At 36.6% G+C, this 26,340-nt stretch overlaps 1 protein-coding gene across 2 annotated transcripts in view; it reads right to left on the reverse strand.

Annotated features, from left to right (window-relative positions):
• CDH18 (cadherin 18) overlaps window positions 1-26,340 on the reverse strand; it is a 220,464-nt gene that overhangs the window by 47,102 nt on the left and 147,022 nt on the right. For both annotated transcript variants that reach the window (XM_009288064.2, XM_019474256.1), the window contains exons 5-6: window positions 10,493-10,680; window positions 3,695-3,948 (exon numbers count right to left, since the gene is read on the reverse strand). In XM_009288064.2, the coding sequence (XP_009286339.1) occupies window positions 3,695-3,948; window positions 10,493-10,680 (442 nt within the window). The remainder of the gene's footprint in view (window positions 1-3,694; window positions 3,949-10,492; window positions 10,681-26,340) is intronic.

Below are 26,340 nucleotides of genomic sequence, written 5' to 3' on the forward strand. Positions count from 1 at the left end.
AAAGCCATTACCCCTTGTCCTATCACTAAATGCCCTTGGAAAAAGTCCCTCTCCAGCTTTCTTGTAGGCCCCCTTCAGGTACTGGAAGGCCGCAATAAGGTCTCCCTCTAGAGCCTTCTTTTCCAGGCTGAACAACCCAAACTCTCTCAGCCTGTCCTCATAGGGGAGGTGCTCCAGCCCTATGACCATCTTTGTGGCCCTCCTCTGGCCTAGCTCCAACAGGTCCATGTCCTTCTCTGGGGACCCCAGAGCTGAACGTAGTACTCCAGGTGGGGTCTCATGAGAGCAGAGTAGAGGGGCAGAATCACCTCTCTCGACCTGCTGGTCACACTTCTTTTGATGCAACCCAGGATACGGTTGGCTTTCTGGGCTGCAAGTGCACTTGCCAGCTCATGCCAGCTTCTCATCAACCAACACCCCCAAGTCCTTTTCCTCAGGGCTGCTCTCAATCCATTTTCCGCCCAGCCTGTATTTGTATTTGGGATTGTCCCAACCCATTTGCAGGACCCTGCACTTGGCCTTGTTGAACTTCATGACGTTCACATGAGCGCACCTCTCAAAGTGCCTGTCAATGTCCCTCTGGATGGCATCCCTTCCCTCCAGCATGTCAACCGCACCATACAGCTTGGTGTCACCAGCAAACTTGCTGAGGGTGCACTCAATCCCGCTGTCCATGTCGCTGACAAAGATGTTAAACAGTGCCGGTCCCAATACCGACCCCTGAGGAATGCCACTCGTCACTGGTCTCCACTTGGACTTCGAGCTATTGACCACAACTCTTTTGAGTGCGACCATCCAGCCAATTCCTTATCCACTAAGTGGTCCATCCGTCAAATCCATGTCTCTCCAATTTAGAGACAAGGATGTTGTGCAGGACAGTGTCAAATGCTTTGCACAAGTCCAGGTAGATGACGTCGGTTGCTCTTCCCTTACCCACCAACGCTGTCGTAGAAGGACATAAATGCACTGTGTGCATGCTTCTGAGAAAAACATCCTCCTCCGAGCCGCTCCTTTGCTCGCTGCTGTGAGTGGAGGGTGGGGCAGGACCCTGCCTCTGGTGGAGCAGCAGCTTAGCCCGGCCAGCCTGGCCCTCTTCTCAGGTCGTGCGCCACTTCCAACCCGTAGTTTCCCAAAGCCACGGCCAAATCTTGAAACAACACCAAGCCCTTCTGCACCGCATCAGTGTTTGTGTGTGAAATGAGGTGAGGGAAGCGGGGTTAAAGTTACCTGTTCCCAGAGCACCCTTTTTCCTCCTGCAGGAGGAGGCTCAAGGAGAACCTGAGGGCACACCAACCCAGCCTGGTACCTCTTCAGAGTCCCATGCACAGTGTTAGTCCAGTCCTTAGAGGATTAGCGTCTTCATAAAAAGCCCGCATGCTCACAAACGACATTCACTGTCAGTTCCACCGAGATGGATAAAGCCTGGCTAGAGAGTGGACCCAGTCACAATGTAATGATACATCAAGGATATCTGCGCTGCTACTGCCCTTGACGAATCCCTCCAACATGTAACTGAGGGCTGGCTCCTTTCAGAGCTTCACGATTCGGTGTGTTTTGCTAGCACTTTTTTTTTTTCCCCATTGAAACAGAGAGAGATGGAAGGAACAATGCAGAAATAAATGTCAATGGGGGGAAAAAATAGGATAGACAAAAGTAAGGACAATTTCTCTTCTCACTTATTGGAATAATATGAATATTTAATATTCTGGCCTCAATGACTGGTTACAAATTCCTGTTTGGGAAAAAAAAAGGCCAATACAAAAAGCAAAATATTTGGAAATATTTTTCCTTCCAATCCCTCTATCTCCAAATTATTGCCTGTTTCACCAAGAAAATCTATTTCTGGCTTTCCCAGCCTCTGTACAAACTGCTGCTGTTTCCCTTTTACCACAGTTGTCTTACCCCTTTCTAGAAAAAACTCTTAGGAGCCACAGATGGTTGAATTATGGAGGAACTAGTTAAATCTGCACTTGCCATTCCTACTCCCAGACTACCATGATGGCTCATCTGTCTCACTATGTTAGCTGTTGTTTCAGAATTATAGTATTAAAGCTACAGGCACTTGGCAGTTATTTTTAGCCAAATTTTCTTATTTATGTTATGGTTTAGACACAAATACCATAGTGTCAATTTTTCAAAGGCAATAACTTGCCACTAAGAAATTGCATATATTGATTGTCTGACACTAAACATTTTGAATCTTAGACTATTAGCACAAGAGAACCATAAAACCCTGATGCTTTCATTGTTCAGCAAAAATTGTTTCATCTTACCAAGACTATTACACATACCCAGCAGATTTCAACTCAGTCAGAAGACTAAAAATGCCCAATTAGCTTAAGAAAAACTGCTTTCCAAGTATATACTCATATGATTTCCATAAAGGCTATACCATTAAGTCATAAAAAGGAATAGCATCAAATACATTTTCACAAGGAATTTTTTTCTGAAACCTTTTAAATCCACTACCACCTTCAAGACAAACGTTCATGTATTGTTCCACAAAATTCTCACACTGCATTTCAGTTTAGAAAGTAACTCATCCCACAAATGAAGCCAGTAAAAAATGTTACTGGATCCTATTATAACTGAAAACATGAAAATGAAAACTTTACTCTAAACCAGTAATGAATTCAAACCCCAATTCCAGAGCGTTCAAGGTTAAATCCAAATGCTCTTAAATTTAGAAGAAGTCAAATTAACATCCATATGTATATTTTTGGCATCAATGCTTTTTCAAGCTTGCTGTGGGGGTATTTCCAGCTTGATTTCAGTTCCTTAGTTCAGACCATGACCTATTTCCAAGCCAGTTCTGTTATTAGAAGAAGTATTCTGGCCAGAGCAGCAACACAGAAATCTTCTTTTCTTTTTTTTTTTTTTTTCCCCTTTTTCTTTTTAATGAGAACATTTTCTTTCAGAATGAATTTCATTAAAAAGACTATCAAAATCTTTCCTTCCTAGTATGTTACATATTCATTTAGTTTTCAAATGATGTATCTATCTGATGCTGCAAGTGCTTGCTTCTCAGCACTTCTCTTTGCCCTAGACCTCACAATTTGATATAGCGTGACATATCCCTAGCAACACCAGTGGGGTGCATTATTACACCCATTCTATTCTTTTGATACCCCACTAAAACTGAAGCGTATTACAAAATCATGGCTTCCTCCTCAAACACAATTTTGCAAAAATTATACTGCAAGTCTGTGAGGAAAGGCGTACCTAAACCAGTTGCTGTCTTGCACAAGCACCTGGGACAACTACAGTGTGGCAAGTGTGCAGAGGGCCCGCAAAATACCTGCACGGCAGGGTAAAAACAGCATTATGATCCTGAACAGATTTATAACTAGTGGCAGGATACTGATTGGCAGCAGGTCAGTGAAGTGCACCGTTTTACATGATGTGGTAACATACACTGGCCTTGTTCAGTGGGCAGTTTGGAGAGGTGCTGTTACAGGAACTGGTGCACACAGACCTTTGTTCAGACCAATGGCTAGATGGCAATTTTAGTGCAAACTAACAAAAGGTTGAAGATTACATTATTAAATCTAATCCATACAGACTGATCATAACACTCTTCTGACCTATGTTTCCCTTTAGGTACTAAAATAAGAGACCTAGTTTCGTACATCCCAGATCTCATTAACCCTTTAGGTCTTGGAATTCAATCCTGTATAATTTGGACTTACTATACCTCACTAAACTGTTGGCAGTGTCAGGATCTTGTGCCGTTACTGTGCCAACAGCTGTCCCGATCTTCGCATTTTCATAAACTTCCATGACATAGGAAGGCATAGTGAAGAGCGGAGGTTCATCCACATCACCAACAATGATCTTCAACATTGTTACATCTTTGAATGGTCCCAAGTGCGAAAAGCGGAAATCAAGGTGAGTATTTGCTCCTTCTATATTAAGTGTATATGATTTCTTTTTTTCATAGTTGAGTGGCTGTTGGCAGAAAAAAAGATTTATCAATGCCATTCTGTGCTTCAGTTTAGCCTGCTAGCAAGCTAACTACATCTTTTCCATTTAACTTAAACCACATTTCTTCATGTTACTGGAAAGGGACGATACTCTCTGATATTCTGGCAGCAACTGCCATACCCTGTAAGTAGAAGGATATACATGAAGCAGGATGGATTCAGGTTATCTCTACAACAGAATTGTGGGCAAGGTACCAGTTTTGGAAAAACTCAGGGTTTAGAATGAGCCTCAGATTCTTCTTCCATGATAATGTAAACTCTGGATTTTATCACCTTTCAATTTTTATTGGTCAATGCTAAATACTGAAAAAGGTAGAGACTGATGTATCCTAAATTAAATTAACTTCATATCTTTAATTAACAAGTTTAATAGTGATAGGGATACCAAAATTCTTTTGGACATCTCTTCTTTTAAATTCTCAACTGAAAAAAGCAACTCCTTGCAGGAAAACACTCAGTTATCATAAGAGCCGGGAACTTAACTGTGTAAGAATAGCCTAAACATGTGCTTGTGTGCTTTTCTAAACAGAAGGAGCCCACCCCTATATTCTAGACCATTTTCTTTTCAATTCCAGCAACAACGAGAGAGACAATTCTTCAGCCTGTCTCAGCATATACTGCTGTGCTGCACATGGATTATGCCATCATAAACGGGAAGAAAGTCTGCAGCTGGGGATATGCCTTCTACAGGGCCTAATGTTCCAGTAAAACCCAACAGAAGGCACATCACCAGCTGTACCATCCACCAGAAGCACCACTGCCAATTTAGCATTGCCCTGTTATTTAAATCAATAGGTTCCTACTAGGAATCCTACCTCTCTACTAGGAAGGAAGCAGCTGGGGGTCTGACTCATATATCACACAGCATGGATACTTTCTTTCTTAGGAGTCCCATTTCTAGCTTGCTATTTACATATGTGAAAATTTAATCTCCCTAGTTCAGCTGGTTTTCAGATTATTGTGAACTAATTTTACTGCCTTGATATATTTATTTTGACCCTACCTTAGCATGCTATTACACTGTCTTGTGCAAGATATAAGGTAAACATGACACACCCAACTCTCAACTCTTCCAGTGTCAGATAGTTATGTAGTAGAGGGGACTAAAAGGATAGTTAACTTAAAAGTACGCAAGTAATGACGTTCCATTAGCAGATGTAGAATTAAGAAATATTTTTACTGGAAGCCATGTTGACAGGACCACAACTATTTTGAGTTGGTTTCTTCAGTCCCACTAAAGTAACTGACTACTTTTCATAGACAGCCCATCAAGAATTTCACGTGAGAAGTTATTTTTTCTATACATTGTCTGTTAGTTCTAATTACTGAAAAGGCTTTAAAAAATACCAGCTCAGTTCCAGGAGGTCATAAGAGAGATTTCAAAATTCAGATTGATAGTTTTAAATGTGCTTCTGTGTTGAGCAAAAGCACTCATTCTTGATAATAGAGACCTCAATACTTACTAGGTTACAAATTTCTGGCTTCTGTCAATTTATAAAGAAGGACAGGTAGATTAATATTTATTATCATACTGAGCAAAGCAGGTAGTTTGTACAGATATATATATACTACCACTAAGTTTCCAACAGTCTCAGAACACAGGCATAACACTAAAAGAAGTTGCATCCGCGTGGATTTTTTTTTTAGAATTGAAATTATTATGACATTATGGCATGGCAGAATTCCCCTACGACCGGTATGGTCCTGTGTGGACCTGGCAGCCTGCCTGAACAGAACTCAGTACAAGTATTCAAGCCTTCAACCAAGGCTAAACTGGTATTTCCTATGGCCCCAAAGAGTAGAAAAGTAGTACTTAAGGCAAGAAATATGAGGAACTCAATGTGTGATTTGTCAATGTCACTGTGTATTTTGTAGATAAAATCTACAGTAAATTTGACTGATGATGTATAAGAAAAATAGTTGGTCAGGATTTATATATGCTGTATATTTCTTTGATTTCTCCTCTGTGTACTGAAGGACAATTAATTCATTCTCTTAACTCCAATAGCATGAGACTTTTTTGTATTTTGCTTTCTCTGTCTCCCTTTACTGAATGTAAAAAATAAAAATTCTAAGGGCATGGAAATTTACCATAGCCTGATAAATCTATTATTATAAAAAAAAGAGCTAAGTATACTACTCAATTAAATCAATTCATAAAGAAATATAAGTTTATTAAATTCTAACTCAGATGTTTATTAATTTATAATGTCATTCTGTTATGAGCAGGGAAATATTAAATAGTAATTTGCATTGCTCTGCAGCATATACATTCTAAGATTAAACAAGTTTACAATAGGATTGCAAATTGTAACTATGATGCCTTTTTGGAAAATTAACTTACGTTTATACTGACAATGACTGGATTAGGTTGCATAGGAAGATTAATTTATCCCAGAAAACACACGAGGAATAACACAAACTCTAAAGTCTTATTTTCTTTCTTTTGTGTAGTTATTCAATCAGACAATACCAACACTTTTTTTTTTTTGTCTAGAAATACAAGAATAAACCATTCAGATAATCAGAAAAACATTTCAACCATAGCCAAAGCAGTTTTTTACTTTCGTTTTCTTTCTTCTTCTTCTTCCTCCCGTAACGTCTCTGAATTAAAGAATCAGATACTGGGACATAAGAGAAAAAGAGCTTACTCTCCTGCACTGTGATTCACAGAGGTTTAAAAACAAGACTGTTTTCAACATTGAGGTATTTTAGACAGAAAAGACACATACTGTACTAAGGATTATTATTACTAGGGGTCACAATTAGTAACAATTTTTTTTTATTTTCCTTGTACTTTCCTGAGAAGAAGTAAGGAAATTTACAAGCAAAGCATGCCCTGTGATATTCCACATCTTTGAACAACTCACAAGTCCAGTTGTTACATCACTTTTCCTTTTCCTTTTGATAAAATATTAAAAAACTGAAATTTGGTTGCAATTTGAATCCACAGAACTGTATTTTGTTAGGCTTCTGCTTAACCACTGTGTGTGTGTTACAATTGACATTTATCTTACATTTGAAGAACAAATTGGGCCCCCATTTATACCCTGACTAATGCTGTGCTAAGAAATTTGCTCAAAGACTCATCCATTATTTCAGGTAATCTGAGCTGTTTACCAGTAGGAGGTTTTTATTCCCTTTTTTAAAAATATAATTTATTAATCATAACATTTAGCTTAAAATACCTAAGCTAGTCTAATTCAGCAAGAGTTTGGGCATAAAAATGATAATGCAAAATAATTTATATTTACAAAGGAAATATTTTAACTAACTCATCAGATTCACAATAGGACTCATTTAACTTCAAATAGCCAAACAGAAAGATGTGGCTCTGTCCTTTCTGACCCCTTGCTCTCTCCAAGAGAAGCAAATACTCAAATAAATTACTTGTAAAGACATTCACTTGTAATGTGTAAAACCGAAGTTTAAACTCTCCCTCATTTAACTCACAGGCAGGCCTTGAATATCAGTTGCCTATCTCAGTCACTAGCTGTAGCTATAAGGTAAGAGAGGCAGCACTATCCTGTCTCTCTAGAAATCTAGATGATCATTTCTAGATTTACTTAAAATTGTCTGAACACTGAAGAGCTCTTTCCTGGAAAGAAAACAAAACATTTAAATTTTAGATGGATCTAAAAAGAATTTTTGTTCATGTTTCTTATTTTCCCAAAGCACAATGTCTTTCCATGACCATTACCCACACATCTTCAGTATGTATTCATTGGTTATTCTGATTTTCATGCAAAACTGAAAATGCTAAATGTAGCTCAAGTGACCAATCACAGGCCTAACTGGAAAATACTGCTGTTCATTATACTGCAGTTTGTGTTTCTAATATCAGACTCCCAAAAGGAATAGCAGAATTTTATGAGAAGTAAATAGCCTCTTCCTGAACATTTCCAGTCTCATACAAAATGGAAGAGACATAGGCTGTTCAGACGATTTTTTTCTGGGAAGCCTGAATGATACTTTCAGACATGAGGTCAGGAAAGTTCTAGCATAGCTCTCCGAAAGCCACAACAGGGGTGAACATGCTGACCAGTCAGTCTCTGAAGGATCCAGAGAGTAATGGCTTTCACTGTGCTATTTTGTTTTGGTTTCCTCTAGTCTCCCGCTCAAACAAGGAATTGCATGAGGCAAAGGGGAAATCCTTCATGACAGTTTGCAATCAACCTTTTGTGGCAGGATCTTTGAGACTGAAGGGTGGCTCCACAGGGCTTGTCAATAGGGGAGATAATGAAAATACCGGACATTTTGGGTCAGCCCAGAATGAGACTAGAAAAGATTCCTTCCAACACCCACAGACTTTGCATGCCTGTTGAACTGCCTAGCGTGGAGGCGCTGAGAAATTGGTTTTTGCATCAGAACCTCAAATAAATGAAGTTTCAAAAGGTTTGAGGAGTAATTCAGATCTTCAGACACAATAATACATCTACTTCTGGCTTTTCTGATGTGCCTACTAGACATTCTTCCAGAGAAGTATTAGAGGACAAATCATTCTATTCTACTGTTATAGAAGGTACTGGCATCTTATATAAGAAACAAAACCGATTCTGTTCTTAGTGGAGATTATCTGTTTTGGGAAGGCTATCAAACTAATTCAGCTTCAAACCCAATCTAAATTAAAAGTAATTACAGCATACAGTATATAAAATACCTATTAAACTGCATACAAGATCTGAGTAAAAAAACAATTAAAAAAAAGAGATTACCTTTTTGTACTGTATAAGGGGATATTATAACTTCTCTGAGGAAAGAATGGAGGTATTCCACACCAACTTATGTAGCTTTAAGTGCTGAATTTCTGCTCAACTGAAATATAACATTACCTAAGCAAAATGTACCCCTTGTCTTGATGGGAAAATTACTCAAATCACTGTCGTGTATGTATAAGAACAGACAACATATGCCTTTGTCATATTCTAAAACAGTGAAAATTTCTCTGAAGCTATTTTGTCTGCCAAAACCAGTAAGAAATGTGATTTTACACTTTTTATGTATGAACTCTTCCATTTTGTTGCAAATTCTTCCTTTCTGCTTCATGTTCTCAATATGCATAAATGTTGTATTTAATGAACAATAAACATGGTGAACTTTTAAACAGAGAAAAATGCTCATTTTGAAGAAGAAATAACAGATTATGGCATTAGCTACATCAAGGCCACCAGGAAATAAGTTCAATGGTATAAAAAAACCAGTTTACTTTTATGTAGCTGGAAGAGGTGGGTATTACACAACCTTTATAAAAGACACTGAATTAAACCTTTTTTAAGATACTGGGAGAGATAGGAAACCTTTTAAAATCATTATGAATTATAAAAACAACATTTCCTTCAGTTACAAAATCTTTTTTAAGATGTTAAAAAAAAATGTACACACGTACGTATCTATTCAGATGCAAAAAAATAACATTCTTTATGATAGTTTTTATTTATTCTCTTTTCCCACATTTTCTCTGGTTTTCATTCCTCCTACTGTTAATCAGGCCCAGAATACATATTGCCAAATATGAATACAAATTCACTTTTATTTTTTAGGCTGTATGGATATAATTGATGCCTACAAGACTCAATAACAACAAATCCACGTGAGAATTGCTAATTGATATCTGTTAGTCCAAGTGAAAATGGAAATAAAAAAAATATTTCCCTTTGTTGGAAAGTTTTTTTAAAAAAATATTACTTAAATATAACAACCCATCTCTCTGGGTTATTATATGAGTAAATTTAAATCTAGCCCTAAAATATTAGCATAAGTTGGCAGACACTTCGGGAAACATTCACTATGAACTCAGTTCAGAGGACTTAATACAGAGATGAAATTATCTATGGAATTAGATTTGTGCATGGAATTCAGTTAAGAATTAAGTTAAATGGCAAGAACACTTTACAATTAACAGTTTAATTAGACTGGGATAAATATAGGAAATTCATATAAATTATAACTGCGTGATGGCTTGACCAGTTACATTTTGAGTTTTTATAAGCAAGTCGGTATTTACATTACACAGTGCACAATACTTGACCCTTTAGATGTCAGCTGGCAAGTAAATAAAAAAATAAGTCTATGAAAACTGAATTACACATTCATTGCCACAGATAAACTTTCTCTGTCAAAATTCATGCAGTTTGGGGACAACAGGACAACTTTCAACCAAATTTTACTTCTTTCAAAGAAATGTAATGTACAAAACCATCATTTAGAAAAATTAAACTATCTTAATCAAAAATTCAGTAAGTTTTAGTTTATTATAAATATTAGATATGACCATTCAAAAAACACAGAAGATTTAAATAACTGTTTCTTTCCTTGAATTTCTTTCTCCCTGCATTTCCTGCAAAGATTTAAAGTGTCTCAGGAAGCAATGCGGAGAAGCTTACACTGCTGAAGTTCATGGTTCAATAGGTTTACACAGTAAAATATTTTCATCATGGTGTCTGCTTATTCAACATTCATCATTATATTTTAATTACATACACAGGGAACTTTCAAAGTCTGTTGCTTACCTTCTTCAGGGAAAGAATTCCTTCCCTTGTTTCTTTGTCAGTAGATATGGAGAACACCCCAGAGCCATCACCATTTATAATTGTGTACTTCATGTCTGCATTTGAACCAGTGTCTGCGTCATTTGCTTTGATTTTGCCAACTGCTGATCCAACTTGAGCTGATTCAGGAACATACAGCTGATAATGTTCTGAGGGGGAAAAAAAAAACCACAATAGCTTGGACATTTTCTAGCCAAACTAAATTAGAGAACCGTTATGTGTTTGATACACTTCTGAGTAAATGGAAGAGTATTTCATAAGCAAAACTGACAAATAAACCCAGGAGCTTATTTAGATTCCTCGAAAGGATTCAAAAGGGAATTGTATTTTACTTGGAATGCCTTCATTCCCTACTCAAAGTCCAAATTACCTAATGCAGGATTTTGGTTTTCACAGTTATTTTTGCTGTTCGTCACATAACACAGAAATAAACTCTGAAGCTTACTTCACACCAGTATTTTTAAAAGTTTACCTTTTCTTTAACCAAAATATATTTATTTTCACCAACTTACCATCAAATGAGTAGTCAAATGAGACTTTTGAACTGGAAAATCTTTGTATGTTAGATTTATAATTTGTTTTTCTGAAATCTGATCAGTTTTGCAACATTGTATCAATATTTTGCAACACTGACTCAAAACATATTTTACAACATTTAATCAACATTTTTTTCTACAGAAAAATTTAATAAATTTTAATATTTTACCATTACCGCTTTGTAGTGTTTTTGTTGCAGCACAAAACCCTTTGCACACAAATTTTAATTGGTACCCACAGTAAAGGAAAATGAACATAATGGGTATATAAAAGTATTACACAATTGTGCCCATAAAAAGCAACCATAACAACTACGACCTCCTTTCAGTGTTTTTATAACCTATTAGGTTAATCATTAGAAAATGAACTTTTTTTTTTAAATAATTTTCTTAATTGTCTCTATCCTTTTGGATTAAATCTCCTAACAGGTACAAAGTTGCCTGGGGGACAGGAAGGTGCCACAAGGAGAAAAAAGTGGCAGACAGACACAATGTGATTACATAAATCTCAATTTCCGTCTGAAACTAGGCCAGAAAGACAGCTCAAAGAAATTTTCTCCAATAATGCTAGTGTTGTAACACAGCAGGGATGCTGAAATCTACCAGCAGTGAAAAGGAGAATACACATTCAATAAAAGGTGTGCACATACCAAACCCCACCCCAAACAACCCCCCATCCAAATCCTTCCCCAACAGTCTGCACAGTTTACATCACAGACCAACCACCAACACAGAAAAGAGAGCAAAATAACAACTTCTGTTATTACATCTATTCTGAAACTCTACAGAGTTTCTTCTACGTTCCTCTTAGGCATTCCTCTGCAATAGAGAATGCAATAGTGCAACACTGAGGTGCAGACAGTGGATCAGAAGACACTACATATCAAAGCTAAGATGTTACAGTTTGCTGAATTTGAACCAGCTAGCGTGACTGCAGAGGTGCCCTCGGTAAGCATGTAGAAAGAGAAAGGCAAAATTTAAATTGAGAGATTAAACCTGCATTATGGCAAAAAAACCACTATTCGTTGGATGGATTGAAGAAAATTATGAATCTACAGAAGTTGCAATTGCAGAGGGAATGGATGTTATCACTAAAATACAACTAACTAACTTTAGACATCTGTTAGAAAATAGAAGATTTTTTAATAAATTTGTCTAATACCTTGCACAATGGTTCCTAAACCTATTTATAGTCTTGAATTGTTTTTGTAATACTAGCCCATAATACTAATAAACAAATAGTAGCGTGAGAAGGATGGACAAGTGCACTAAACTTTGTTAGTCCAAAAGGAACGAGAGGTTTCCTAGGAAAACAAAAAGTAAGTTACCATGCGTTAGGGAAATCTCAAGGGAAACAAGAAATGTCCAGCAGAACAAGAGAAAAAGTATAATTTACTATATAAAAAATAAAATTTCAATGCTGATGTAACAGGAAAATTGCTTAGTAGTTGATTCAATTAAAACGCATAGTTAATTCTTTGATGCAATTTGTTGATATGCATATAAAAGCCGTCTTCACAAATTTCCAAATAAATGCTCTGCCATGCGTCCTTTTGCAATGCTTCATGCTTACAGATGATGTCAACTGACACTTTCATGTTGCTGGTTGCTTTATTTCATACATAAAATTATAGTGATAGTATGAGATTAATTTTGGAATTTACTTATTGTTAAAATAAATGTGAAATATCAACTTTTGACACTTTTGCTCTGACTAATGCATTCCAAAAAGGAAAAGGTTGAGGCCATAAAGAATATGTTATGCAGAGGCCATAAAGAATATGTTATATAATCAAGCCACTTCAGGAACTGGAAGTGTTATAACCCATATGACAGGGTGAACTAATTAGAGACTTCCAAATAGTCAAGCTAGTTCAAACATATCCACATGACACTACACTCTGCTTTATAATCACACCCCAAGTGTCAGCCATCTGTTTCAGAAAATCATTTTACTAATACCAGCTTCAAGCATTCTGAAATACTAAAAAATCAAGCAAAACAAATATTTGAAATCACTCATTAATTATCTGTCAGTATCTGTAGAATCGAAATGTTTCAAAAAAATGGATGGAATGAAAAGAAAACTGTTAAAAAATAAAAACTCTTCGATCAAAAGATGAGAAATGTCTCCCAACGAGTATTTAACCACTGCTTCAGAGACAGCCTGAAGATGTCTCATACACACATGAGGCAAACAGATAATTACAAACAATACTATCTGAAAACAACAAACACATAAGAGGAAAAAATTCAGCAACATGAAGGTTAGATAAAATATATTATAGACATTTATTTAGACTACGAGTGGAAATTGGAAATGTTCTTACTAAACACTAAATTGTTGTAAACTTTATTACTGGAAAGCAGAGGAACCAACTAAAGGCTCAATTGAACATTTCCTTCGGCATTGAATAAATTTTGATAGGACATTAAAAATAATGTGGGATGCATATACCGTGAATTTATGATTCTTTATTGTAAGCTATGAGTCTGTCTGTGCTGGTTTTGGCTGGGAGACTTAATCTTCTTCCTAATAGCTGGTATAGTACTGTGTGGGATAAGAATAATGTTGATAACACACTGATGTTTTAGCTTTTAGAATGTGACGGTTTTGGCTGGGATAGAGTTAATTTTCTTCATAGAAGCTAGTATGAGGCTGTGTTTTGGATTTGTGCTGGAAACAGTGTTGATAACACAGGGATGTTTTAGTTACTGCTGAGCAGTGCTTACACAGAGTCAAGGCCTTTTCTGCTTCTCACCCCACCCCACCAGCGAGTAGGCTGGGGGTGCACAAGAAGTTGGGAGGGGACACGGCTGGGACAGCTGACCCAAACTGACCAAAGGGATATTCCATACCATATGATGGCATGCTCAGCATGTAAAGCTGGATGAAGAAGAAGGAAGGGGGGGACGTTCAGAGTGATGGCGTTTGTCTTCCCAAGTCACCGTTAGGCGTGATGGAGCCCTGCTCTCCTGGAGATGGCTGAACACCTGCCTGCCCATGGGAAGTAGTGAATGAATTCCTTGTTTTGCTTGGCTTGCGTGCGCGGCTTTTGCTTTCCCTATTAAACTGTCTTTAGCTCAACCCACGAGTTTTCTCATTTTTACCCTTCCGATTCTCTCCCCATATTGTGGGGGGAGTGAGTGTGCAGCTGTGTGGTGTTTAGTTGCTGGCTGGGGTTAAACCACAACACTGTCTCAACCCTCTAAAAATTGTTTGGGAAGTTAGGAGCCCTGAGGATCAGGTACCAGCCTGCATCAAAACTGTTTCACCAAATCTTCCCTAGTTGAGCAGATTGTTCCTATGCTCCCAGCATCGCAGCCTTCCAGGAGCTGTTGTAAAGCAGAAATTTCAAACAGTCTTGGGGATGCTCTGAATTGTTCTAGAGGAGCTGCCCGGTGGCTTATGTATCAAGATTCTGTAGAGGTTGATATGGTTCTCAATTTTTATCATAGAATCATAGAATCGTTTAGGTTGGAAAAGACCTTGAAGATCATTGAGTCCAACCATTAACTTACCCCTGCCAAGTCCACCACTAAACCATGTCTCTAAGTGCCATATCTACACGTCTTTTAAATACCTCCAGGGATGGTGACCCAACCACTTCCCTGGGCACCCTGTCCCAATGCTTGACAACCCTTTCGGTGAAGAAATTTTTCCTCACATCCAATCTAAACCTCCCCTGCACAACTTGAGGCCATTTCCTCTCATCCTATTGCTAGTTACTTGGGAGAAGAGACCGACACCCACCTCGCTACAACCTCCTTTCAGGTAGTTGTAGAGAGCGATGAGGTCTCCCCTCAGCCTCCTCTTCTGCAGGCTAAACAACCCCAGTTCCCTCAGCTGCTCCTCATAAGACTTGTGCTCCAGACCCTTCACCAGCTTCGTTGCCCTTCTCTGGACATGCTCCAGCACCTCGACATCCTTCTTGTAGTGAGGGGCCCAAAACTGAACACAGTATTTGAGGTGCAGTCTCGAATGTTACTTATTAATATTCATTAACATCCATTAACATTATGTTACTTATTAGCATTCACTCAGATGCATTCAGTTAGCTCATGAAATGAGTAAATTAGTACTCTTTTCCAGTTAATGTACTGTATAGGATAGTCATACCTCTTTGCAGGACTTTAATCTATGCTAATTGTAACATTGTTCAAATACATATAGGTGATCTTCATCTTTCTTTCAATAAACTATATGGCTTATCTGTCATTATAGTACAGAAACATTTTATTGATCTGTAGAACAACTAACTTCTCATTTCAATTAGCCTACAGGCAACCTATAATGCTGTGTTTTACTCTCAGAAAAGCAATTTCTCTATCTGAATCTCTCAGAAAAAGTATGACAGTATTTAATGCAACTCAACAAGCATGTTATTCACTTTATTTTATTCATTAATTTATTTTGTTGATAATTTTGACTTACTTTTCTAGGTTATAATGTCCTCTTGAACAGTAGGAATTACCTTACTTAACAAAGGAAGGGAGAAGAGGCATAATACTGAACTAATAGAGAAATAAGTAAATACTTGGCCGAGTTGTTATTTGTTTATCCAAGGTATAGTTTTAGGAACATGAGGATAAATACTGCTTGGTGATGAACCAACAGACGCATTCATTCATTCATACAGCACAGCTAGAACACAGATGCCTTTGTCCATCTACTAGCAAATTGATAAACACAGCAACTGATTGCCTTAACGCAAAATACCACCATATCCTAAATGTATATCAAAGTGCTATGTGAAGAAAGTTTGCTTGAACCTACAACTAGCTAAATAGTCATGAGCCACATTGATAAGATATGGAGAACAAATGGACAGTGATCCAGGCTCAAAGTCTGATGATTATGAGGACAAAATTCAACTGGTAGTCAATTAACAGTAGTTGTTCAGGAATCAAAACTGTGGCCAAAACTATTTAATGTCTTAATTAATGACTTGAATGATGGGTTGCATGTACTCGCAGCAAGCGAGTGGACAATACCAACTTGGGAAAAAGTGGTCAGTATGCTGGAGGGCAGGGCTGCTGTTCAAAGGGACCTGGACAGGCTGGAGAAATGGGCTTTTCTGAACAATAGGAACCTCTACAAATAGGAACCTCACAGCGTTCAATGATGGCACCGGGGGAGGAATAATGTCATTCACCAGTACACACTCAGGGCCAACCGCCTGTAAAGCAGCTTTGCAGAAAAGGACCTGAAAAAGGACCTTTCAAAACTTGACGAGACAAGGCCCTTAGCAACTTGGGTCAAAGGTCCCACATGAATCTATGTTCCTGGCATTCATGAAGTTACGTCTCGCGGTTTTTTGCCAGCCATCTCTGATAAAACCAAAGTGCAGCTTCAACTGCGGACTGTGCTCAATCTTGCTTGGTGGCTTTCTATTACAAAGTTATTCTTCATTCACAGAGATGCTTGTTTGCATTACATATAATAGATTATTCTGTATTTCTCTTTTGAGATTGCAGTTTTTTAGAAGTTCATTTCTCACAGTATGTCTTGGACATTTGTTACATCTTTCTTTACTATGCTTATTTTTAATATAATAATGAATACAGTAACTTTTACGATTCCAGAAGCTCAGTCAATTTTATATCTACTGTCTTTGTTCTGAATATTCTTTTTGACGACAACATCCCTTTCATACAGCTAAACTAAGGAAGACATTTTTACGATGTGTGTTTGGTTTACTCTTCTTCCCTGCCAAAAAAAAAACCACTTTTGCACTTTCTAAAAATATTTGAAGTGTAAGTGAGGTTATTTCTTATTTGCAAGTACGACACTAAAACAATCTTCAAAACTCAGACATTTTGCTTGCCTTGAAACTCTGGAGAACATAACACTCTTGGGTCAATTCAGAAAAAAAACATTCTTCTTAGATGCAATAGACTCCTTTGACTGGAAGAAGACTTGTGCATCCCCATGCCCCTGCTTTTTACATCTCAGTGCAAACCGGGAGTTATGTTTGTGATTAAGATTATAATCAGTGATGAGTTTAATTTATATTCCATGCAACTTTGCCTTTACAGACAGTAAATAAAAGTACCTGAGAACTTTCTGACTAATCCTCAGAGATCAAAAGTATTCTGACTTCTTGTAAAAAGTGTGAAGTTTATGCCACTCATGGGTAAAAGCAGAAACAGAAAGAAAACTGGGTTTCCTGGATTTCCAGATTCAGTACTTTCCTGCAGGTATTGAATACCCAAATACACATTTTCTATGCAAATGGCATGGGAAAAGCAACATATACACTCCACAATCATTACTAATGAGCAACTTAATGGTTGGGCGTGATCTGTAGCAGTCTCTAGAGCTGTGCTGTGTTGAGCATATTCTATGCCATTTACAGGGGGACCACAGCTACGTCAGGCAGCTTGGGTCAGCAGAGAGCAATAGCAACACCTGCGAAAGAGATACACTCCATTTGGACTATGTTTGTTTTTGTTGTTTGTTTGTTTGTTTGTTTGTTTGTTTTTCCCTGGCATTAGCACAGCTAGGATTGTGCTCCCATTGGGGTTTAGGTTCATAAAGGACATGAAAATGAAGGCAGTTCTGAAGAACAACCCTTAAAATGGAGTGGTCCTGCTCCCAATTCTCCACTCTGTAAACAAACAAAACAAACAACCTCCCTCATTCCCAAAACCATTACTGCCTCATTCAGAACCCTTATAGAAAAAAAATCTTTTTTTTTCTATCTAGAGTATTTCAAAATTATTTTGATATGTATGATATATGTAATTAATAATCTACCTTGTACATAGAAATCCTCATAGACAATACCCAATTAAGCAAAATAATAAACACTGCTAGGTTCCATCCTACTGTTAGGAGTAAAGTTGATGCACATAGCTGTCATTAAAGCTCACAGGACACAGATTTTCTACAAATATTTAGTCAGACTTTGACATAAATATATTTTTGCCCCTCCCATCTTCCCCTTATACTTGAATTCCATAAACAATTCTGTGATCAAGCTTTATTGTCATGAATTCTTGTTAAAGGAGAGTTTTAAAATCAGATACTTAAATAGTCTTGAAATTACTTCCTTTAATTTTTACAGTAAAAATCTGATTATGGGAATCACACTTATTCTGCTCAGGAAACAGAATATCATGAGACTTCCTATGCGATCAAATGCCGTTAAACAACTTATGTCAGATTTCAGTGATAAATGAAACAATTTGGTAGCTTTAACTTCAAATATTGTGCAAATATGAGAACATACCAATCTTCTCACAAACAAATAGAATAAGAAAACCATTAAACAAATAACTTTACACAATATTTTTGAGTCTCTGGAAGCATGCACTCAAAGATACATACACTTAATTTCTTCTCTCTTAACTGTCTTTGGTACTTAATGAACATCATTGTCTCTTAAGTAATGTATTCCTCATCTCACATGTCCATCTCTTTAAGCATACCATAGGTGAATGATTGATTCTAGCACATTAGAAAGATACAACATAAAAGAAATTTTAGAAAATCACTCAGATCACTGAGGCTTGTCCCTTTTACCACTCTATTTGCTCAGGACATTACTGATGCTAGCTGCTTTTTAAACAGCCTGTTGTCCTTGTGCAGCAGCCTTGCTAAGCAGGTGGTTCTAAATACTTCTTCTGAAGAATCAAAAAAGCACCATATTTCTCTTATGTTTAAGACTAACAGCTGTTGTCTCTTGGCCAGACACTTTCAAGTCACACACCTTCACTGGGTAATACAAGCATATAATAGCATTTTTCCCCTTTACATGCGCTCCTGGCTGTCATAGTCAGAAGGAAACTCATGTTCTGAAAATTTCAGAAATGGAAGCTTTCTAGCTCATATTTACCTGCCCCACGTTCAGTTTCTGATGTGACACTTTAGCCATTTCTAAACAAAGAACAATTAAGGTCAGGGGGCCTGGAGATTTACTTGTGATGATTCTCTGTAAAGGCAGAAAATCAGTATACTGAACACCAGCCCTACTGACAAAGGAAATGTCACTCACTGGTCATTCACTTTGGAACCTGAGCACACACTTTATAAACACAATTAATTGAATAAATTCTCCACCTTTAAGAATGTGAGAGAAGCAAAATACTCGTTAGCACCAGAATTATGCTGTGTGACTATTATGCGAATATGTACTATAACCAATTTTAATAGCTGTTTTCTTTAACAAAGAATACAGCTTCTAAAACATATACACCCCATGAAATGCATCACCAGATTTTCACAGCAACCTTAAACACAGTCCTAACAACATTCTTAACAAAAGAAAATCTTGCTACCTTTCTTTCCTTACGCAAATAACTAAAACCTGATTTATGTAGATACCATCATAATTTTAAAAGTCTATACTGAAATATTGTTTACATCTGATCAGCACTAACAGCTAGAATTTCTAGGCTACAAGTAATTATTTCTATGTCTTTTTTACATCAAAGTTACCCTGTTATTAAAGATTTCCTAATAATATACTAAAATGTTCTGGATTAATCTTTATGTCTCAAGTTAGCTGAGATTAGTATGTTGGGCAAGAATTCAGTTTTGCAGAAAACTCTCAGTTTTAACCAGAGGTGTTTTAAGAGCACAGCAAAAGGAAGTCTCTTTGAACAACCCTTAAATTTTCTCATGGAAGTCCACCCTTTAAATCTCATTATGTTGACTCAATTTCACAACAGTACTAAAAAGAAGCTACATTTAATTTTTAAGTAATACCTGTTTTGAACATAAAATACGTTAATATAGGCTGCTGTATTTCCTTGTTACCCAGAAATATCTAATTTCCTGACATTTCCCCTGGCATGTGCATATATGTTAATCATTTTATCTTTTAATGAGATATCATTAATTGCCTTTCAGTAGATTGATCATGTACACCAGGGCCATCCTGCCTACTACTTACACAAAGAGCTGCTTCTGAAGCCAACTTTGTCTAACCACTAGGAAGGAAGAATGATCCTCCCTAAATCTTACAGATGGATAAAAAACCCCAAATAATATGATTATAATCTGCATTTCTTTAGACATCCTGGAACACATATATGATAAAAATTGTTGGTAATATGTAAACTATAATTCTAGAAAAGCATATCAATTGTGAACCACCTGTGGAAACAAACAGTGAATATGGTAGTACAAAAACCTTATCTATCTGTGGAACACAGGAATGAGAAAAATGAGAATAAAATAAAATTTTCAGGATGGTAATTTCACTTTTGAAGAAAGGGAATAAAGTTATATGCAGGAATATATCTTCTGAAGAACGAAATACTAGAGTTCTGTGCAAATCTGGCTTTAAGACAACTTTCTACATGTCCCTCTAGCCTGATTTAAGGTCTTACTAAAAGACCTAAGCATCTCTTCATCAATAAGTGATACTTGGGACTATTCAATTGCAACACATTTTACCTTTAGTATATTATAGCTAGTAGCTATTGGGAATAGTCACAAAGGTAGTAAGTGTTCTAGTGTGAAATATGAAAAAGGTAGTTTTCTAATTATAATGAAAAAAATATCTTATTAAATAAGTAACATTTAAATGTAGAAAAATTTCTGGAATGAAATGCTTCCTAATACTCCCTGGACACTGGATCATTGCTGGACTCATCATCATCACATAAACGACACAATGAACAGGAAACTAGTTTACAAGGTATGAACAAAATCTAATTTACAAAGGTGCCGTTGATCACATGTCAGCAATCTTAAGCCAAACCAGTTATCAAGTCCTTTTCTTGTTTTGTTTTAAATCTGTGTTTCCTGAGGGGACACAACTTCTGTAATCATTTTAATTCAATAGTCTCCAGTGACTTTTAACCCCTATCCAATTTCAGGCAAATCTATCAAAAGGGCAGAGGCCTCAAAGACATTATGATTCTACAAGCCTCTTAACAATTACTGGTTGAATAGAGGAGAAAGACCTGCTGAAAGAAAATCAGAGAAAATTCCGCTTTACTCATCTCATTTGGGAGCAGCCAAGTGGTCAATCAGCAGGCAGATAGCCCTCGACTAGTCACCACAGGAGGACGGGACAGCGCTACAGTGCATGGCAGTGGGGAGTGAGACGATGTTGACAGTTACGTATGGGGATCATAGGAACTGGATGTACTGTGTGGAACTGGGGAACCATATTGGAGTATAAATTCCAAAAGAAAATGAACAGCAGGTACCTTTGCACTTAATTAGCTAAGGAATTATATTAACAAGGCCGGATAGTAGACACCTTACTAGCACAGAACAGAGTTAATGTCTACTTCTGGGATGTGAACTTACTTTTTCAGAACTAACTGGAGTATCTTCATACAACATTCCTATTTAAACATGGCTGTGTACTTTCATACAACGACATTGTACAAAGTGAGGCCAAACTAGTTATGCATATAAATAATTTCACATTATGTCGATATACTGCCATGAGACAACCAAGCCCAACAATCAAGCTTTATAAAAAATGTTTTAAGCCATGACTTGTATTTAAATTCTGCTTTATCCTGAAGAACTGAGCTACATGTATCAAACAACAAAATCTACAAATGGGGTATCAGGAAAAGCATTTCCTTGTAAAATTAGACTCTACACACAACAACTAAAGATCTCCTACACACTGTCCAATTGTAATCATTAGCACTTGATGTACAAAACATGTCAGTGGAAGCATCTGCCTAGTGTGATGATCTTGATGCAATCAGAATCTATTCATCCTAAACAAAGCAAAACATGCAGAATCTATTCATCCTAAACAAGATCAGAGAGAATCAATGAAAGAAAACTATACAGAAAATTCTGATGTAACTCAAGGCTGATAACAGTGTCATCAGTAGATGGAACATTTTCTATCAGATTACAGAAATAAATTTATGACTATGAAATTAGTCAGCCATCAACCAAGTGGATCCATCAGTGGTAAAACTAACAAGAACTGAGAGATGCTGATTATTGAAAAGCAAAAATCTTCCCATGCAGAGCATTGTCTGTCAGCTTACATTAAACAGATAGTTCATTTATAACTGGACTCTCTAAAGAAAGGAAATTTGTGGTGATGAAGAAAAAGAAATCAGTATTGTACAAGATGCACTGAATTAATTGATAAGCAAAATGTATTTAAGGTTTCAGGTTATTCTCCTGCTGAATTCACAACCTCTTGCCTACTCCTGAGACATACTACTGTGTTTTGCAAGCAGAATTTTTCAGCTATGTTTCCTATTCCAGAGATTATTATTACCATGTATTTCAGAACTGCAACCATCAGACTGATAAAGTTATGCAGTAATGTTTCATATTCTTCCTCCTAGACTTTTTGATATTTTGGAAAACTGTAGGTCTTCTGTTAGTAATTTCTTTGAAAGAAAGTCAGCTATATTTAGACTGAGTACAGAAAAAAACACAGTATTTTAATTTAAGCAGATATATTTACAACCTCTATTTCTAAGTTTTAAATAGATTTTTAGTGTTCCTTTAAGGGGGACAAATCCTGCATACCTTACTCCATATGCATCTCTAATGAACACTGATCTACCAAAGCCAGAAAGATCTTTTAAATATATACAATAAAGAATATGTCTAAATAAAACAAATAATAAAAGCATCAATCAGATGTGCTTCCCAGCATGTTGTCAAGTAAAGTAGTCATACAGTTAGATTCAAAATTCACAGGTATGGTAACGGAGAAAAGGAAACTAACCAAAAGAAAGTCTGCAGTTTAGCTGAGGCTCAGCCTGTCCCAAGGGTTATACACTTGATATATGCAGTTTTGGTTAGCACTTCCTTTGAATTCAATTCTGAATGTGACAAGCCTCAGTAAGTCTCATTTAGCATTCCGTCTAATAAGGAAATTGAAAAGAAATTTAACTGAAAATCATGGCATACAAAGAAAAGAGAAGAAAAATAAACAATGAAGTTATTTCTATTAGTGCAGTACTCATGTATTATTGTAATAGTTCATGATGCTAAGATGGCTTGATTTTAGATCATCTATACTTTTGTTCTGTATTACTAACATATAGCTACCGCTCTTTTGCAAAGGGTTTAAATTATGCTTGTTGAAAAGGAGTAAAAAAGCAATGTCACAGTCATAACTGTGGTATAGGAATCCTATGTAAGGAAAGAGAAAGCCGATGTTTGTACTTTACAAGACTTGTTCTAGGATTAGTACTTTCTGTTAAAAATGATAAATGTTAAAATACATTTTTTTATTTTGCTTTGTTAAATAATGAGTTTTCATTAAATGTGAAATGATGTTTTGTAGTTTTCAATGTTATTTTTTGCAATTAGAATCCCTTAAAATGTATAGAATATAACCTGAACATTTTCTATATCTTCCATTTCTGAAAAAAATATTAATACAGATCAAGAAATATATGTCCCAACATACAGTTCTGCCTTCCAGTCAGTTTAATATCCAAAACCTTCCATTCAAAATAAAAGATGCCAATTCTTGAAACCTGATGTGTAGGGATCTATTTGTCTCTGAGTTTACAGGAAACTTAGGACATTTTTTCTACCTTAACTATTTTAGATGCTATATTTGTTCAAAGATATGCCTTACCTTTTGCCTTTCCAATAGTTAGGAAGTATTAAATAGAGTGGTGGATGCAATGACAATTCTGTGGAACATAAAACCAAATATACTTTATTTAAGGCTGTGTTTAAAAGGCTTTATGTTTTTATGTGTTTGTGAGGCACAGAAAAAATATTCATTTCTGCAACACTTTTAATGAGCCTTCTTACTGCTTGAACAGATTTTACATAACGTGTATTGCCAGGGAGCTTTTCTTTTCCCTGGAGCTTTGTGATCTCTATTATTGCTTATAAATCTTCTCATTCAAACAACTTAATGCATTTCCCAGTGGATGATGTACCTATAGCTACCAGTCCATTATGTTCTACAAGGGCTCACACAATGTCTGAGTCCAGATTACAATATTCTTATTGGCCTCGAGCCAATGTGCAAAGGAAAGCAGGTTTAGCTATGCAATTACATTCCAGAAGACTTTTAAATAAATTGTCAACTGAATTCAGAATTCCTACAAGACTCCAGCTGCTGTGTCAGATCAATGTGCACCCAATGAGCTGGATAGAAATGAACTTCCTGTTAGTGGTCATACTAAGATATTCTAAGAGTATTCTAGCATATACTTTTCACATATGCATGTGAGAACATTCAGTTTGACATCAACATCGACAATTCATTTAACTAGGATAAAGGCAGACTCCACCATAGCTCAAAAACAGGGAGAAACAGCTTAGTTTTTTACTATCTGTAATGTAAAAAGTGATCTTAAAAGTTCGCATGGGTATAGAGAAAGAATCAGAAGAAAAAAATCGATAGATGTGTATGGAAGAAGCCAAAGGCATGCTGTATTCAATCTTTTAATGTTTGTCGTCTACCATGGGAACAACATAATTCACTTGTGGGATCAAAATCACACAGTTATTGAAATATACATTCAAAAAGGACTGGAGAATAACCCACATGTGACGAGTATTCCTTTGTCACCCATCTCACTTTTACTCAGTATTTAATTCAAAGAAATCTTCACTGTTTTCAATATTCTAGCTATGCCATCTCTGTGCTTCATCTGAAAACACTGGAAAACTGAAAAATATTGGTGAATCCAGACACTTCCCAAGCTGGCTTCTCCCCATGAACTTGAATACCAACTGGATTTCATTAATAGCTTCTTACTTCACTGAAAATCAACACGATTTTCAAATCAGTTATATGCTGAAATTGTACATACTCTGAGGAAACCTGGGTGGATTGTCGTTGACGTCAGTGAGTGTGATATTTACAGTTGTTGACCCTGACAGCCCTCCGACCTGCCCAGCCATATCTTTGGCTTGAATGACAACGGAATAATGCTCTCTGGCTTCCCTGTCCATGTTGTGCAAGGCAGTCCTGATGACTCCTGTGATGGAAAGAAAACAAACAAACAAACAAGAGAAAGATCAGGATTAGATCAGGATTAGCTTGTTTGAGCAAGAAGAAAGGCTGGGCATAACCTTTCTTTTCAGGAAAGGTGGAGCATGGCAGATATTCTGGAAATGCAAGGCTTTTCTACAATCAAAATAAGCTGGCTTTAGTTGTTTGTGTATATATAAATAATATATATTTATTGTGTATGTATATATAAAAAACACAATGCCAGATGCTGCTAGACAATCAACTTGCTTGAGGATATGAAGAAATTAAAATCATATATATTAAAACAACTCATATTAATAAATAATTAATCCAGCTTATATAACATTCCTAGCCAAAAGGTACATTGCCAAAACTCCAGTGTTTTCTCACATATTATAACTGTTTAAATAGCTACTTAATAGGAATATTAATGAATGGGAACTCTTACCCCACTGAAGAAGACACTAATTCCTTTTTAAGAAAAGTTAATTTCTGAATTAAAATATGACATACCTCTTAAATCTACCCAAAAGCTAAACTTTCTTAGTTGACAAATCTCAAAAAACTATACTTTCTTATCTGATACATGTCAATCATATACATTTATGTTCATAATTGTGACTTACCTAATACTTGCCTGTAAAGTGAAAGATGAGCTACTATTGTTTTTACTACAGTACAGAGAGAAAACCAAAATTGAGTGATCCTAAAATTCTATTTATTTATATCCATCACCATCATAAATTTTTTTAACGTTTAGTCAATTACACATGCAGAAGCAAAGATTACAACAACGGAGGAACAGTCAACTCTGTAGGCTCAGTTTCAGTTAAGGGACATTTTTCACTTATGATGATGCCTGTAAATTAGGCCCTGCTAATTTCTTTGATCACAGGCTGACAGAAACCTCATGGAGTTCAGTAAAGGGAAACGTCAAGTCCTGTGCCAGGGAACCAGGACATGCTGTGGACAGACTAGCTGGGAAGCAGCTTTTCAGAAAAGGATCTAGGGGGTCCTCAAGTTGGACACGAGCCAGCGATGTGCCCTTGCAGCAAACAAGGCCAACAGCATCCCAGGCTGCATTATGAAAAGTGTTGCCAGCAGGTCAAGGGTAGTCATACAGTTAGATTCAAAATTCACAGGTATGGTAACGGAGAAAAGGAAACTAACCAAAAGAAAGTCTGCAGTTTAGCTGAGGCTCAGCCTGTCCCAAGGGTTATACACTTGATATATGCAGTTTTGGTTAGCACTTCCTTTGAATTCAATTCTGAATGTGACAAGCCTCAGTAAGTCTCATTTAGCATTCCGTCTAATAAGGAAATTGAAAAGAAATTTAACTGAAAATCATGGCATACAAAGAAAAGAGAAGAAA

Source organism: Aptenodytes forsteri, unplaced genomic scaffold (assembly GCF_000699145.1).
Source record: "Aptenodytes forsteri isolate BGI_AS27 unplaced genomic scaffold, ASM69914v1 Scaffold27, whole genome shotgun sequence".
NCBI classification, from domain to species: domain Eukaryota; kingdom Metazoa; phylum Chordata; class Aves; order Sphenisciformes; family Spheniscidae; genus Aptenodytes; species Aptenodytes forsteri.